Source organism: Ixodes scapularis, unplaced genomic scaffold, assembly GCF_016920785.2.
Source record: "Ixodes scapularis isolate PalLabHiFi unplaced genomic scaffold, ASM1692078v2 PGA_scaffold11__112_contigs__length_91849675, whole genome shotgun sequence".
Taxonomy (NCBI): domain Eukaryota; kingdom Metazoa; phylum Arthropoda; class Arachnida; order Ixodida; family Ixodidae; genus Ixodes; species Ixodes scapularis.
Genome location: NW_024609837.1, coordinates 22344410 through 22360359, shown reverse-complemented (window position 1 = coordinate 22360359; position 15950 = coordinate 22344410). Strand labels below are relative to the sequence as shown.

Below are 15950 nucleotides of genomic sequence, written 5' to 3'. Positions count from 1 at the left end.
TGTTTCTTTTTTTTTTTTTTGTATAAACATATGAACATTGGGGAAAGCTGAAGTATCGTCAGCATACAACGCCAGTTTGTGTGTGTGTGTGTGGGGGGGGGGGGGGGGGGGGTAGGGTGCGAATATTAGGGTCATCAAATTACCTCAATCAAATGATAGAAAAAGTATATATGTGAGCGGGCATTTACCTAAGCCTAATATACGCCAAACGAAGAAGCGAAAAGGGGGGGCATCCGAGGCATTTATTTTGATGAAAACAAAAAAAATCTTTAACGAGCTAAACGCTTTAGCGCGTAAAATGTTTATTGTCCATGTTGGCCAGCGGAACAAAGATTACATTACAAACAACAAAGCACACCACTAACAGTGTTCATTGCCCCCACCGGTACGGGTCTTCAATGCAGCTACAGTATAAGTAAATAAATAAATACAAGATAAACAAGTACCGCGTCACTTGTATCTAGTTACTTTCTTTGGTATCGAGGCACAACAACTTACTTTTAAGAAGGAACGACTAACTTATTCTTGTTAGTTTTTGATGGGTTAAGGAGTAAACGTATTTCGTTACTTCTGGAGCAAAGCATGTACAAAGCAAATTACCCAATTTGGTTTTCAGCCCAGTTTGCGCCTCTGACTTTCATCGCAAGAAAGAGCCAAAGATCCAATTAAAAGAAATGGTCGCAAAGGATTTTGCATAGCCACACTTATTGCCACCATCAATATTTCCATGAATGCATTTAAGAAAGAGGCGTTGTTAACGAAGAATACACTAAATAATTACTACTGCGTAAAACAAAACGAAAAAAACCCAAAAAATTTAGAGTAACAAGAAAACAATTTGTTACCTTTTGGCTCAAGTATCGCGTTCCTTTTGAATCTCAGTAACGAGTACTGTAATTAGTTCCTTTTTGAGCGAGTAATGACCACGGCATTTAGTCACTTTTTTTTTTTTTTGGTAGCATCTATATATCTGCTAGCTTTTTATTGAATTGAATGCCAGAGGCGCCCGCTAGCTCGTTCCTTGGTTTGACGAATATTAGGATGAGGTAGACTTCGGCTCATCAAGAAATATGTTTCTTTTTGTTTAAGCGTTTATTAATCTATGTTCTCCTTTAATATATAATTAAACCGAGCGAATGCATTTGACTACGAAATAAGAAGACAGGTAAGCTGATACACATAATAAAATTCAATAAGAACTTTTTTTTAATCCTTTGTGATACCGCGTTAGGAATATCACATGATGACACCTCTGTTCTTAATCACATGATTATTAATTCTTAAATAAAATCTAACACAAAAAATGCTGAGCTTGAATTAACATTTACTCGCCACTTGAAACCGCAGCAGGCAGTAAAACCACCAACAAGTGCAAGGAAATTTGTTCGTCCGAATCGTCTCAGTGAGCATAGCTTGTGCAGTCAGTTGGATTGTAGCCTTTTAATGTGAAAGCATGAAAACTGTCTTATGGGGCCAACTGACGTCATCAGATTTTGAAGCTGCGCCAAACTGCACCTTCCCCTGTGCCAATGGAGCGAAGCCTGTCGTCTGTAGCAGAAATTTGACGGACAGGCTCCTATTGGCTGGAGCGCGTAATAGTCTCAAGGCTCTCGCGCGGCGTAGTTCCAAGAAACGCCGCCAGAGAAGCCCTCTCCAAGGCGGCGCACCGCGCGCAGCGGCCCGGCCGCCGGTAAAAGGGGGCAGCTGGCCGCACAGCCCGCACGGTCAAACTCCGTAGACGCTGCGCGGCCGAGCTCAGCACGGCGCGGCCACTTCACAAGGGAGCGCGCGCTCGGCCGTCGGCCGCTACCTCGGCAGTAGCTAAACTTGGCCGTCCACGCCAGCACGCCGCAGACGAACTAAGGGAGCGGAACAACAACAGGCATGCTTTCGCATTCACAACTCATAAGAAGTGCTTAGGTGTCCTCGGAATGTTTTCCTTCTTGATCAGCGAAACGAAACAGTGATAGCCAGGAAATATATGTGGTCACACACGATGGCCCGAGCTGCCACCTATGATTCGAACATTCCCTGGTTGCGCAGGCTCTGATACACGGCCTACTGCTTTCAGAAGAGTTTGTATTTCTTTACATTTTTTTTTTGGTTCGAACGAGGTACGCCTGAACGCAGCCAAGCGGATAGCACTACAAGCCCGACAGCCAACAAGAAGATCCGAAGAAAACAAGACGTAAATTCGACTAAAACAAGGTCGAAAATCTCGACAGGAGGAAAGTCGTGCATGTCACGCGCTCTGCAGGCAGATCGTTCACCTTAAATCCCTTCTTCCCTTTCTTCCCCAACTTTAAATTATCGACTTTTAAAGCGTCTCGCTCATCTCGCTCCCCCTTCGCACTCGGAGTCCCTCGCCATTCACTTATGGGAAGAGATGAGCACTTCGAGGCGGGGAGATCGGGGAAAGGGGAGAAGGGGGTTTGGCACTGCTGGTGAATCTCAAATTAGATTGTCTTTCGTCCTTTCTCATTCCTGCTTCGTCTCCAGCGGTTTCTTCTTCTAATCTCGCTCTCTTCCTCACTACCTGCGCCTTTCCTTACTTTCCCGCGCTTTTTTTCTTCTTTCCCACGCTTCTTATCTCTCACATTTTTCCACTTTTGCGTTTCTTCTTTTCATGCCCTCTTTCGCGTAATGTAACCCGTCCTCCTCTCACATTTTGGTGGTGCCTTAGCAGCGGCTTGGGGCGTGTCGGAAGCGGGAAGCGGCCAGGCAAAACCACCTCATCGAGGGTCGCATCCCATAACTCGATTTGGCTAACCAAGATGGCGGCACCCACTTCCATCAGACGCGCTTTTTGCGTGTCTCTTTTCCTTGGTATCCCGCCGCGACAAACGCCTGTGTCTCCGGTCCGGTCCGGCGGCGCAGCGGCAGCGGCATCAGCAACAACGAGCGTCGTTCCATTTGCGAAGGCAGTTTCCGGGCACTCCCGGGTAATGCCGCTAACGCCGTCGGAGTGGTTCTATCGTGGCGGACACTTGCGGAACAATTTCCGCCGCTCTGCTTTGGCCCCGCATTTCTTTGCTCGGGTTTTTTTCGAACGGGAGTAAAACAGGGCTGGGATCTGAACGGTGAATCCCTTTGCCTCCTCCTTTTCCGTGTCTTGCTTTGGCGGTCTCCCGGCAACCTGCCGTGTCGTTTCTACGGTAGACCGCCTCGAAAGAAGTATGAATGACCGTTTCTTTTAAATCCCTGGAGCGAATGAAACTGAAGCTTGTTAAATGTAAATGCCCTTACGTCTGTTTCCTTCATCGTCCTTGTCTTTTTTTTGCCATGTTTCTGCTATGACAATAGAATTAATTTCATTTGACACTGATGCGGGTGTAAACCTTATACCTATAGAGTTCGAGTTAGCATTCTCGTGTTTCCTAGGCTCGTTTCCCTTCAAATTTCACCAGGAGTAATAAAGTAAAAGAGAGGTCTTATGTGAAGGAAGAGCTAAGGTCGTAATTGCATTCGGTGTTTGCCCTAAAGTTTAACTTTAAACTCAAGTTTAACTTTAGTTTCACTACAAAGCGTCAACGACATTTTAAAATTAAAACACCCAAATAGTAATCATATTCACTAAAATAAAATCAGTGTATTTGCCACAAAGAATACATTCCCGACGAGGGCGCTGGAAAAAAAAAAAAACTGCAGAACTGCAGCTTGACGAGATCCCGCACCATTACGAGGTTGCAATAGCACTGGCAAGATGAACATGTGCATGACTCATACATAAATTTAAAAAAATGCATACAAAATTATACTTTTAATAATTTTATATTATACAAAGTAAATCAGGTTTTCGCCTTAGAATATTTCTTGAATGGTGCGACTGTTTACCGAGAATAATTCAATATCACGAGAAAACGAAGCGTTTAATAAAACGGGTAATTTATAATGGTATCATTGAGTACCAAAATTTGTTCTAACGGTGAGAATACGACAGGGAGCCCGATAGCGTGATTGGTACAGTGATCCATTTGTTTCGAGCTTAGCAAGGATCTAAAATAATTCCGTTGTTTTCTTTTATGGATTGATGATAGTTTCGAATTAACCTATAACAATACATATTTGATATATAAATGATTCTTTGTTTTTCAAAAATAACTAAAACGAGTGATGATCACGAGGAACGTTTTCAATTATTCTTAGAGCTCTTTTTCTGTAGTTGTCGTAACTTGTTCAAGTTTTCCTTTGTTGTCGTTCCCGACACTAGATGGGCGTAACAGATAAATGCATAAAGAAGTGCATTAAAATTAGTTTTTTTTTTATGTTTGCTGGAAGAATATATCTTTAATTATTAATTATTCATACGACTTTGTACAGCTTTTTTTATGAATATAGGCTATGTGAGGATTCTAAGACATGTGTTCAGAAAATATTACACCCAAGAGTCTTGATGCCATCAACGGACTCGATCGTGGATGATACAAAAAGCAAATCGCGTGATAATCTAACACGTGATGCCTGTCACTGGAACAAAACTGCGTAGTGCGTAGCGCAGGCATAAAACGTGACTAAAATCAAACCTGGAGCTCTTCTTATTCACACTGGCTGCTTAGTTATTGAGTGAAGTCTCTTCAGGCACCGTGTTCAAACATGCCTCAGAGCGGCCATGCGCGGAGAAACCGATGGAGAGAAGGAAGCGAGTGCGTGGGGGAATTTCAGAACGCCGAGCTCTTGTTCGAAATATTAGTGGGTACTGTCGAGAGCGGTTATAACGAAGTCGACGGGAATCGGAAATCACTTCACTATATCCGCTATTTCGTTATAACCGACTTCGGTTATAGCGAAGTGCAAAAGGAAATGGGAAATCGTGATCGCTTCGCTGTAGCCGCTATTTTGTTATAACCGACTTCGGTTAACGAAGTGCAGAAGGGAATGGGAAATCGAGATCGCTTCGCTGTAGCCGCTATTTCGTTATAACCGACTTCGGTTAACGAAGTGCAAAAGGGAATGGGAAATCGTGATCGCTTCGCTGTAGCCGCTATTTCGTTATAACCGACTTCGGTTGACGAAGTGCAAAAGGGAATGGGAAATCGTGATCGCTTCGCAGTAGCCGTTATTTTGTTATAACCGACTTCGTTAGAGTCGGTCTCAACAGTAGACCTAAAGCTAGCTGCCTGTTTCCCCTGCACTCTTGGAAAGCATTTGAATGCGAGCGCCAAACACCGGATGCCGGCGTTCCGCTTTCTTATGCGTTCGACGAGTGCAGCGGAGCTTTAGGCCTACCCACTGTTCGTTCCAAGCAGAGCTTAGCGTTCTCATGTCTCCGCGGTCTTTCTACTTAGTCTCTCCCTGAGTTTCTCGGCGCATAGGTTTCTTTGCGGGACATTGGTTGCTTGTGTGATGCGGCTCCAATGAGGTGTCGTCCAAATTCTCCGGTGACGTGTTTGTATGGCAATTTGATTTTTGAACACAGTGTTTAGAATCGAAGTAGTTGTCGGACTTCGTTTTGACGGGAGTGTGGGTTATCTTGCAGTGCCCCCGGACATTGTGGGTTCAGAGAGCAGCTCGGACGTACTAGTGCGCGAGGGTTCCAACGTGACCCTCGTGTGCCGAGCCAAGGGCTACCCGGCGCCTCGCATCACCTGGAGACGGGAGGACGGCCAGTCCATCGCCGTTGGGAACTGGCAGCAGCACGCGGCCGCCAGCGACAGTGAGCCCCGAATTATTCCTGCCTTTAGATACTGGAATGCTTTTAGCAGATAGAGTTTGCAATCATTGTATTGGTACGGAAGCGCTAGTGCCGTTAAGATATCAAAGCGATATTGTCTGATGTCGAACTCGTATTAGAGCTGTATCGTAAACTACATATATTATTTCTGCATCTACGCGGTCTTGTTTTGTAGGCAATACCGATAGGTGCATGATATTGTACTTTAAAAAATACGGAGATCAGTTGAAACATGATGTGCTGTCGGAAAATAAGAGGGAAACAAATAACAAATTTTGCTAAACCCGATCGAAAGGAATTGAAAGGAAACCTCATAGACGCTTTAGAATCGCAGCCTAAATTTTCTAAAAAACAAAACAACGAAGTCACGTTTTTTAGCAAAACGTGGGCCGCAACTGTTGGGCTTTCTGGAGATTTTATTTTAAGCATCCTATAAGGGAGGTGCTTGAAGCGTTATTGTTCCGACGAGGGTGGCCTGCTAAGGCCTCGCCACTCCGCCACGGGACAAAATGCACGACCCTTGTGTACCCAACATAATGAACATTGCTAAGGTTTATTGAGAAGCACCAACATGTCCATGGCGACAAATAGATGTAGTAGCTAGCTTACCACGTCTTCACTAAACGTTCAACTACATCAAAAACATTTATATGAATTTCCTAATTCTACCGCCCTTTTAGCTCAGCTGATTGTCGCGCTGTGGCTTCTGAAATGCAATCTTAGTTTTATTTTTGATCGGGAGTAAATTGTTTAAATACGCTACTTTTACCGGAACGCAATCTCTGAAACCTACATACCACACCGTTCCAGAAAGTTTTTTTTCTTTTTTTTTTTTCTTGTTATGTCCAGACGTGTCGTTCGAAGGGGACGAGCTGAGCGTCACCAAAGTGAGTCGACTCCACATGGGTCCCTATCTCTGCATCGCGTCAAACGGCGTTCCATCACCCGTGAGCAGAAGGATCCTGCTCCAAGTGCACTGTGAGTCACATTCACAAATCCTCGTCTTCGTTCTACATACTGGGTGCCCTAAAGATATTTACAGTATTTTTGTACGGCAATAATAAAACTATTAATCGCCGAACGCGTATTCTCCGCCGCCCAAAAGTAACGAAAGATATTCGAACCAGATGGCAACGTTTAAAAACTCACCATTATCTTATTTATAATTTATAAGTGATTTTTCTTTTCGATTTTCAATGGGAAAATGGCGGCCGACAAGCTAATGGATACACAAAGCTGAATGGCACCAGTTACCAAAAGGGAGCCCTTTTTTAATTATTTTAGTAAAGTAGCTGTTAGTTCTGAATTTTTGGCACGTGGTTCTAACCGTTAGCGCTACATCTGAGCGAAGAACAGGCATACTGCGTTGCGTAGTTCATTTTAGCAAATTAAAAAAAAAAAAAATGCTTTATAATTTTTGGGTGGACACGCTCTACTACACATCGATTACTTCGAGCAACTTTACTCGAATGTATTAGATACAGGGCGCAATATTCTAACACACTCCATCCCTAAGACCAGAAAATAGGTCCTCTTTTGTTGGGCTTGTTAAGGCACACTTCGGGCACAATTTACTTCCGCCTGTCCAGATGCGCTCAATCTCGTGTTATACTCGCGGAGTATTACCTTATCGCCCGGATTAGTTAAGACACGAAGCATTCGATTATATATTACGGTGCCTTCAACGAGTCTCCAACTAATGTGTTTACCGGGTTCAACAAGTGATCCCTCGATTTCCGCCTGATGACGTAGTAGAAGAGTCACGCTGCCGCCTGTCGCGATCCTGGCGGCGTCCCAGCAGCGGATGTGGATGTTGCGGGCTCCTGTTCTGCTACCGATCGCTCTCCAGGTTGACAGCCCACTGAAGCTTCGGCAGCCAGGAGTTAGGAGACGCCGTTACGACGGTGGCACTCGCCCTTTCTCGCGCTTTTTGCCGGAACTTTTACGACCAGCCACCAGGATCAAAACATCCGACAGCAGAACATTCCTGCCTTTGTGACGTCATTTGTTGCCACTTCGTAACCCCTTTCGATGCACGGGCGGAATGGGACGCTAAACGCTCCAGTCGTAAAGGCGTAAGGGAGCCGTAAATTTACTTAGCTTCCTTCCGTCTTCGTTCGGTGGGAGCCCAACCATGACGGTTCTCTTATTCGCCTCCCCGGCACCACTGTTCGCAGTTCCCCCGATGATCTGGATCCCGAACCAGCTGATCGGCGCGCCCCTCGGCGGCGAGGTGGTGATGGACTGCAACACGGAGGCCTTCCCGATGTCCATCAACTACTGGACGCTGGAGGGAGGAGACCTGATCGCCGAGTCGTCCAAGTACTCGCTGAACCGCACCGAGAACGTGTACAAGGTCCACATGCGGCTGAGGATTCGCCGCATCGTACCCGAGGACTTCGGGGCCTACCGCTGCTTCGCCAAGAACTCGCTGGGCTCCACCGAAGGCTCCATACGGCTCTACGGTAAGTTAGGAAAATAAACACCTACAGGATACCGTATTGTGTTACCAAGGAGCTGTTGGCTAGATCCACTCCCTGTGGCACCCTTTAAAGCCGGAGTAGCGAAACTAAAGGTCGGCTTCAGCGCACATCGAAACGCTAAATCAACTCTATGAGGAGCGATGATGCAGGGCAGACCTAGCACTGATGCAGGAGTGTGTCTGTATTGCATCACCAATAAAGGGCAATGTCCTCGCTGCATCAGCAAGGTCAGCGCTATTTCCAGCTCTAAGTTGTGCGGGCTGAAACTGGAGGAGAGGAGTAGACAATAGCACTCGGGGACGTCAGGACGCTGAGCTCTGGGTGGAAATATAAGGGAGTGGGCCTAAAGCTAGCTGGCCTTTGTTTCCGCTGGACTGGTCGAACGCGTTAAACGCGGAATGTTGGCGTCCGGTGCCTGGCCTTCTCATACAAACGGGTTCGTTGGCGCAGTGGAGACGAAGGCAGCCTAAAGCCTGGTTCAGACAGTTGCGTTCGACTGCATTGCGGCTGCGAGGAACCAGGACATCCCTGCTGCTTATATCGCGTGCCAAGATGATTTCTTAAATTGGATTCTACGCTTTATGTGAAACACAGATGTGCCGGTGAGTCGTTTTCGGTTCTCGACGCAACGCAGTCAAACGCACTCAAACGCAAGTTTCTGAACCGGCATTTACGTGTACCCACTAATCACTCCAACCAGGGGTCGGCGCTCCAGCGTACCCGCCCCCCTCTCCCTCACTGTGTGCCCGCATAGCGTTGATGTATCTCTGTGGTGTATGCGAGAACAGGCCTTTAAACTGACCAGGTATAGCGCTTCTAAGATGGTCGAATCTATCTGGTTATTACCGCGTGCGCTGTATGCAGTTTCTAACTCTCCACATGGTTTTTGTACGGTGTAAGCTCCGAACTAGACCGCCCACAGAAGGATCTGGGAAAATGAGCGGCCCAGTGTCCTGACCTTCCTTTTTGCCTAAGTGAACAAGGCAGCCGAGTGTTGCGTCTCTTAGCTGCTGTGGTAACTTGCAGTCGTATATTGACACAGGCGTGCTTAAGGTATACCGGATGTTTCAGCGAAGAATTTCAAAAATTCCTCAAAATAGGGTGGTTGAGAAAAATTTAAAAGGGATTCCTTCTGGGAACAAACTGGCAGCCACGGCGGATGTTATGAATTGCAGAAAACACAATAATTAGCTAAATAAGTAAATAACGTTTACTCAAAACATTCTTAATTAGGGAAGATAAACATATGGCGTTAATTCGACACTTTCTGAGCACCATCGAAAAGCACTAACTCAACTCAATTTAGGAATATATAAGGCAGCCGCAGCAGTCTACGGCGTTCCGAAAATGCGGTTGATTTGGACGCGTTTGAAGGTTTAAGGTTTCCTGTTCTTTGATTGTGCGCCTTCGCCATGGTGGCCAAGGCGCGCAACCCATGTGCGCTATATTTGTTTTCACTATATGAGGTTGGCTAGAGGAAGGTGGTAGCTTAGCGAATCTGTCATAAAATGCTCTGGCTGCCCTATATACTTCTAAAATGAGTTGATTTAGATCTTCCCTGGTATGTTCAATGAAAGGACAGAACGAGCGGGTTGGTATAGATAATTAAACTTGAGGAAGAAAACGAGAAGGGACGGACAAACACAAACACAATAGTTGGAAGTTTGTGTTTGTCTGTTCCATCTCGTTTTCTTCCTCAAGTTTAATTAAATGTTCAATGAGTTTCTAATTATAACCATGTTTAGTTTTACCGATTTAAATGTTCGTAAAGTTTAAATAATTACTTATCTAATTAGTAAGTTTTCGTAATCTCTGACGTGCACAGTTGCTGGTAATTTGTTCCCGCAAATAGTTTTTTTTCTTCTCAACCCCCATATTTTTTGCCATTTTTGAAAGTTTTCACTGAAAGAGCCGGTTTATAATCAAATGAAGTCAGACGTAATTTTACGATACTGTAACACTGAACGGCTATGACAATCCAAAATATGGCAATGAAATTCCAGGAGGAAGGAATAATAATCAAGGAAGGGTGTAGTATATTGCATCACTCGCAGACATTCCTGCATGTTGATTCATAACGAACTGAATTTACGATAACGTGGAAAAATTTTTTTTCTAACTAATGTTGCATGTAGATTACGAGAAATCGAAGCTTCCTAACTTGGGATGTCCGACTTCCTCTAAAAAAGTGCTAGTCTCCAATGCAGGCGACCGTAAAGAACGTAGGCAAGGAAGGACCAAAAAGACAAAAGATATCAGTGGAGCTTGCGTAATGATTACTATGCACGCAAGAGGATCGACATCTGGCATCCTCAATCTGAGTGTGTCTGACAAAACAAAAGAAAAACCTCTCTGGATTACCATAAATCGTTTACCGGAAATACAATCCCGTTAGTCCTACGGCCTCATCAATTAATCGGCTTGAGATTATGTAAGGACTGGACATTGAAAGGCACCGGAAAAGCAATGAATCATCTGTTTGGAAAGCGTGTGGCTTTGCCGCATTTATTGCTTCTTTTTTTTCTTTCAGTACATTTATATCTCGTAGACAGGTTATTTTTATCTGTCTGTGCTTGACCTAAGAGACTGCTTGGTCATTTCCTGCAGCGGCGATTTTCCTATTTTGTGGGAGAAAAGATCGATCCTATATGTTCTCGATGCGAAATAGATCCGGAAGCAACCTGAGATTATGTGGAGTGTGCGTGAAGAGAGGATAAAGATGGAGCATGGAAATGAACTGCTGCAGTAACAGAATTACGACGTGTGCTTTGTGTTTTATTACGTCATAATATACGAAATAAGGCGATGTGATGGTGGTCAAGCGATTCTGGCGGACTGAAGGTTTGCAGCCCGGTCAATATTGGGATCCTTTGTCTTGACCAGGCTAGGCCATGACATGAAGCACTAGGTTGCAATTACTGTCTAACATTATTAACGGCCTAAAAAGTAATCATTAGATGGTCTAAGTTTCTATTCCCAGTTGAAACCGACTTTGCAATATATTTTTTGTTAAATTATGGTTGATAAAATACTCATTAAAGTAAGTTAAAGGATGACGTCCAATACTTCTACAATGTCCTAACCTGAATCTTTGCATTTGTTTTCCGAAAATACGCTCTTCTGTGGTTGCTTTTTTTTTTTTTTGCTTTTTTAAGGTACGTTTATTTTAAAATTTACATTGAAGTTTGAAGTTATATTAACCTTTCTAATTTCTCCGCTATTGCAGAGATTGCAAATGTGTAGGCGTGTAGGCTGATTTTAGCAGGGTCACCATTCCGGGGGCACGCGGGCATAAGGTGACAAGGGAAGTTATAGAAAAAAGTTTGTCACATTTCCAGCCACGGGCAATCATGTGTCAGCGAGAGGTCGTTGGTGTTGTCAGAAAAGGGGCTGTCGTTTCTGCAGGAAGAATTCAGTCATGTAGTGCAAGGGTGAAAGATGTATAGTCGGTGACAGGTCAAGAACGAAGTGGAAGCTCCTCCCACCTCTTTCCACTTTAGTAGAGCGAACGCTGAAGAGGAGGTGACCTCCTCTCCGCCGTTCGCTCCGCTGAAGTGGAAATGGGTGGGAGGAGCTTCCACTTCGTTCTTGGCCTGCCACAGACCATAGATTATGGCGTGTTGCTTGGTTGGCGGGTAGTGTTATCTGTTTTGTAGTCTTTTAAGATACTATCCATGCTTTTTTTTTATGCTGTTTCTTCTATAAAATTTCACAGTTGAGAGTACAGCTTTGTCCTGTCTTGTGTGTGTGCTTCCACCGATTTTGAGCTGTTCATTCCTCTCATCTTTCCTTTTTTTTTTTTTTTTTTGTGTTTCAGAAATTCACGTACCGCCGCCAACCAAAGTCAAGGAACCCTCAACGGCCAGGATTCAAAGTGTCGAAGGTGGGAAATTATGATGTCATGTTCGGCAGCAAATCTAACCATAGCGTATTTTAAAAATTTGGCCCCTTTTTTAGACATTGCATTTGTTTTGTGGGAGATACACTTTTTTGGTGCAATTAGCGAAATTTACACCAGTTGCTCGCTCGACTTGCAGAGGGCAAGCTGGAAGTGTCCGGCGACGCCATCACCAAGCATCAAAGTTTTCCCCTTAGGCCACCTATCTCGGGGCCACCAAAAATACAAGGTACGTAAACCTAAAAATACTTTCTAAACATAGCGGTACATTTTGTTACTGCATATAAAAATGCGAGCTGCTAAAAATAACAAACTGTTAATCCTGCACTTCCACTGCGTGTGCGCTCGGTAACATTGCTATCGGGTGACTCAGCAAAACCACTACGATTGCATCAGAGAATTTGTAAATCTAAAATGGACGATGACGTAAAGGGAGTAAAGTAATTGTGTTGTGTGTATGTTTATACAGCCGAAGATATTCAGCCCCAACGAGCGTCTGGTGTCTCAGCTGTAAATAAGAAATTTAGCCAGTGCAGTATAACCTCTATCCGGTATTTAACGTGCACCACGCAGTAGTGCACGACCGCACGCCGGTACATGCTCATCCAAGTCGAAACGGGTTGGGGTGGGCTGTGAACCTAGAATCTCCGAGTTCAGCAACGCGAGCTTTCGCTTCACGTGCTCTGACTTGGTGCGCGCTAGTCCGCACGGTCACTGATCTCTCATCTAAAGGGAGCATCAGAAAGATTTCTGACTAGTTCTTAGGCACAAATTTGTTTCCCATAATTCCTCAATTTCAAGCTAAATGTACATTGCTGGAGCGATTGTCTATATGAAAATGAGGGCCGTGCACATATGTACAACGTTTCCTTTTGTAGAATAGTTGATGCACGCTGATGCAATTCAGCACTCTAAACCATTCGGGTCATACATTTTTCTCTGCATTTTTGAGCAAACTATTAGTACAATTTGATATCGGCAAATCATAGCATCTCTTACCCTTGCACATCTGAAAATTTTAGATGTTTTGTGCTTTGTTTGCGCGTGCGTTTCAATGTAACCTTAAGTTTTAAAATTTTAATACATAGATTGTTTTAAGAAGGAGGATTTTTATTGTTTGTAGAATCTGTGATTTCATATCTAAAAACAAGTAGAGGATCTGTTGGCAAAAGGCCAGTTAGGGGACCCCGCGGGAGTGTAAGATCGTTCCATATTTCGCACAATTGTTACATCATAAAGCAATGGGACTAAACGTTTCTCGTATAATAGAGGGCGAATGGAAATGACACAATCTGGAGGTTATAGTGAATTGAGGTTAGCGATCTGTAATACAGGGGATGTTCTTGGGTGTTTTCGAGGCTTCGAGATCTGGCTCGCTTAATCGACTTGAATTTAGTGGGGTGAATCACGGTTCATGATTGGCTGAAGACTGAGTCATAAGAGAGAGTTTCACGTGCATGACATAAGCTTCGTTCTCATCAACTGTCCATAACTCGTTCGGAGGCAAGCGTGATGTCATAATGTCACGTGTGGGTGCTTACACTGTCCGTTTTCCCTTTCTATCTCCGGGTAGCGACAGACTCTTCGCCGAGCTGTGTTGCTGCCTTCTACTTCCTTGTGATCGTCGAGATCGTAGTGGCCATGGTCACGTGATCTTCCGCTGCGGGCGTCATTCCATGTGGGCGACCCCGTAGCTACTTCATCGTCTTCTTCCGGTCGGTGCCTCTTTCCCGTGGTCCCCAATCCCTACTCTTCCCGCCACCGTCGTATGCGTTGTCCCTGTAACCTTCCACCTTCGTTCCACCTTCACCCTTCTTTTTCTATTTGTTATCAATATTCTTGCTTTTTTTTTCTGCGTGAGGTTTACTAAATTACTTATTTTATCTCTAAAGCCATATCTTGTTACGTCCCCACCTCCACCTTTTACTGACCCTGACTGATTCTGTTATCTCCTGCTATTCGTTTTCTTTGTTCGAAATTTATAGTTAAGTCCTGTATGTTTAATACAAATTTTTTCCATAAGCTTTTGTTCTTTATATTTGGCTTCCTCATCTCATCTCATTCTCCTGATTAGTCAGTTTTTTTAAAACGACTGTCGTTCTACATTTTAATTCAACACCTATTGCGTGTCATTTCACTCTCATCCAGTTTCATATGGTTCCTAATTTCCTTAAACCCCCCAGTGCTTCCCCTGTGAACCCATCCATGTTATTTGTTTATTTTCGAGTGTTTGTGATGACAACGTGGCACATCCTCAAGTTTAATTCATGAACCACCTGACTCTAACGAACTGAACAACACACCAACCGACCGGCACTACCCAAAAAGTGTGACATCACAGTGTGTTGGAACCCTTAGAAAGAAAAAAAAAAAGTGAGAAAACATTCTAAAGGGATCCGACGCGTGTCCCGATGCAAGTTTGAGACATCTTCGTTTGTAAATAAAGGCTCCATTTTGGTAGGCGATGGACCTCTGCGTAGAGGTACGTAGGATCAAGAGTGGAACTGCTCTTTCGAGTTACGTTGCTCCTGTGAACTCGATGCGACCTTGGCTTGACCTTGAGTTGACGTTGACGGCCTCAAGCGCACTGACTGTGTTGTGTGTGAAATCCATCAGTGAAGACCTGCAAGTGTTTCTTTTGGGATTTGAACATTCGACTTCAACGTTGAGTCGCAAGATCATTGGTGACAAAATACGCGGTTCTTTGATTGATGGGTGGCGTGTAGTTTTACTGTGACTGTTGATTGACTTTCCCAAGCTCGTGTCCATATTTACAACCGGTTTACGGCGGTGTCCTTATGGCGACTATTGTATTCTGAGAAAGTGAAGTGCGCGCAGCGTGGGCAGAACGCCGAACTGTCTGTGGAACACTCGGTTGCTTGTGCAAGTGAGAACGTCAAGGCGCGTGATATAGGTGATTAAACTGTACAGAAAGTAGTGATGAATGGCTGCATCTTATGGCAGCGAGAGGGGACGCATAGTAAAACCGTGTTTGGAGCTGAATGATCCAGTTCTGTACATGTGTTTTTTTTTTGTTTTTTTTTATTAATTTCGGTTGTCATGTCTGGGAATTTAAATGGTTCCGCAAACGAATGATACCACTAGTTCGATGGAGAAATTTCTAACCTAGAATAGAATGTCACACCTTTTAGTAACCCTAAATGAAAAAGTTTATTAAAATGTTGAAACCCTTTGGTTGTGAACGTGCAACAGCAGCTTTAATATAAAGAACATCTACTGATTGAACTACCATAATTTCAGGCCGGAAGTCCAGGGAAAAATTTTCCCGTCTTTGTGTTTTAAGAAACCGACCGTGCGCTTCAACGCTGAAGAGACGTTCTTATACTTATCAACGTTAAAGTATTCTGAGACGTGAAAAGTGGTTTTCTTATTTATTCTACCATGTTTGGAACTAATCAATAACAGTTTTCGCTGATGGGGATGCCAAAAATACGTCTTATGATTAGTTTATCGCGCACCACAGACTTAACCAAATCAGTTGTCTTCCAATCTCGAGCTAGCACTTGCTCAGCTCTTGGCAGTGCCTTGCCAATCTTTACCTATTTTTTGTATCTCCTTTTATTTAATTTATTTGACTCAGAAGAGTCGGGAGCAAGGCTGAAAGGCCTAAACTCGTACCCGAAGGCCTGCAGAGGCTTAATGCTCGTCCTGGGACGAGAGCTGGTACCGTTTGCTCGAACCACTAACCGCGGCTAAAGTTAGCCGCAGTACCTAAAAGAGGGATTTTGGGATCACGTGATTGGCTTGGTAGGGATGCGGGGAAACATGGCGGCGCCCCAGTGAGTGAGCGCCGCTAGCTTTGGAACTAATATGTCGTTGTGGTTGCAATATCGGGCGCGTTAGTCAGCAACGAATGGTGCAGGAGGCTTTCGCTTTG

At 44.3% G+C, this 15950-nt stretch overlaps 1 protein-coding gene across 1 annotated transcript in view; it reads left to right on the top strand.

Annotated features, from left to right (window-relative positions):
• The window catches only part of LOC8041106 (lachesin), a 150135-nt gene extending 136307 nt beyond the window's left edge, over positions 1-13828 (top strand). The window contains exons 6-11 of the mRNA XM_029989206.4: positions 5477-5653; positions 6521-6649; positions 7849-8136; positions 11972-12037; positions 12192-12281; positions 13626-13828. Of these exons, the coding sequence (XP_029845066.4) occupies positions 5477-5653; positions 6521-6649; positions 7849-8136; positions 11972-12037; positions 12192-12281; positions 13626-13705 (830 nt within the window). The 3' untranslated portion in view covers positions 13706-13828. The remainder of the gene's footprint in view (positions 1-5476; positions 5654-6520; positions 6650-7848; positions 8137-11971; positions 12038-12191; positions 12282-13625) is intronic.
• Positions 13829-15950: the final 2122 nt, after the last annotated feature.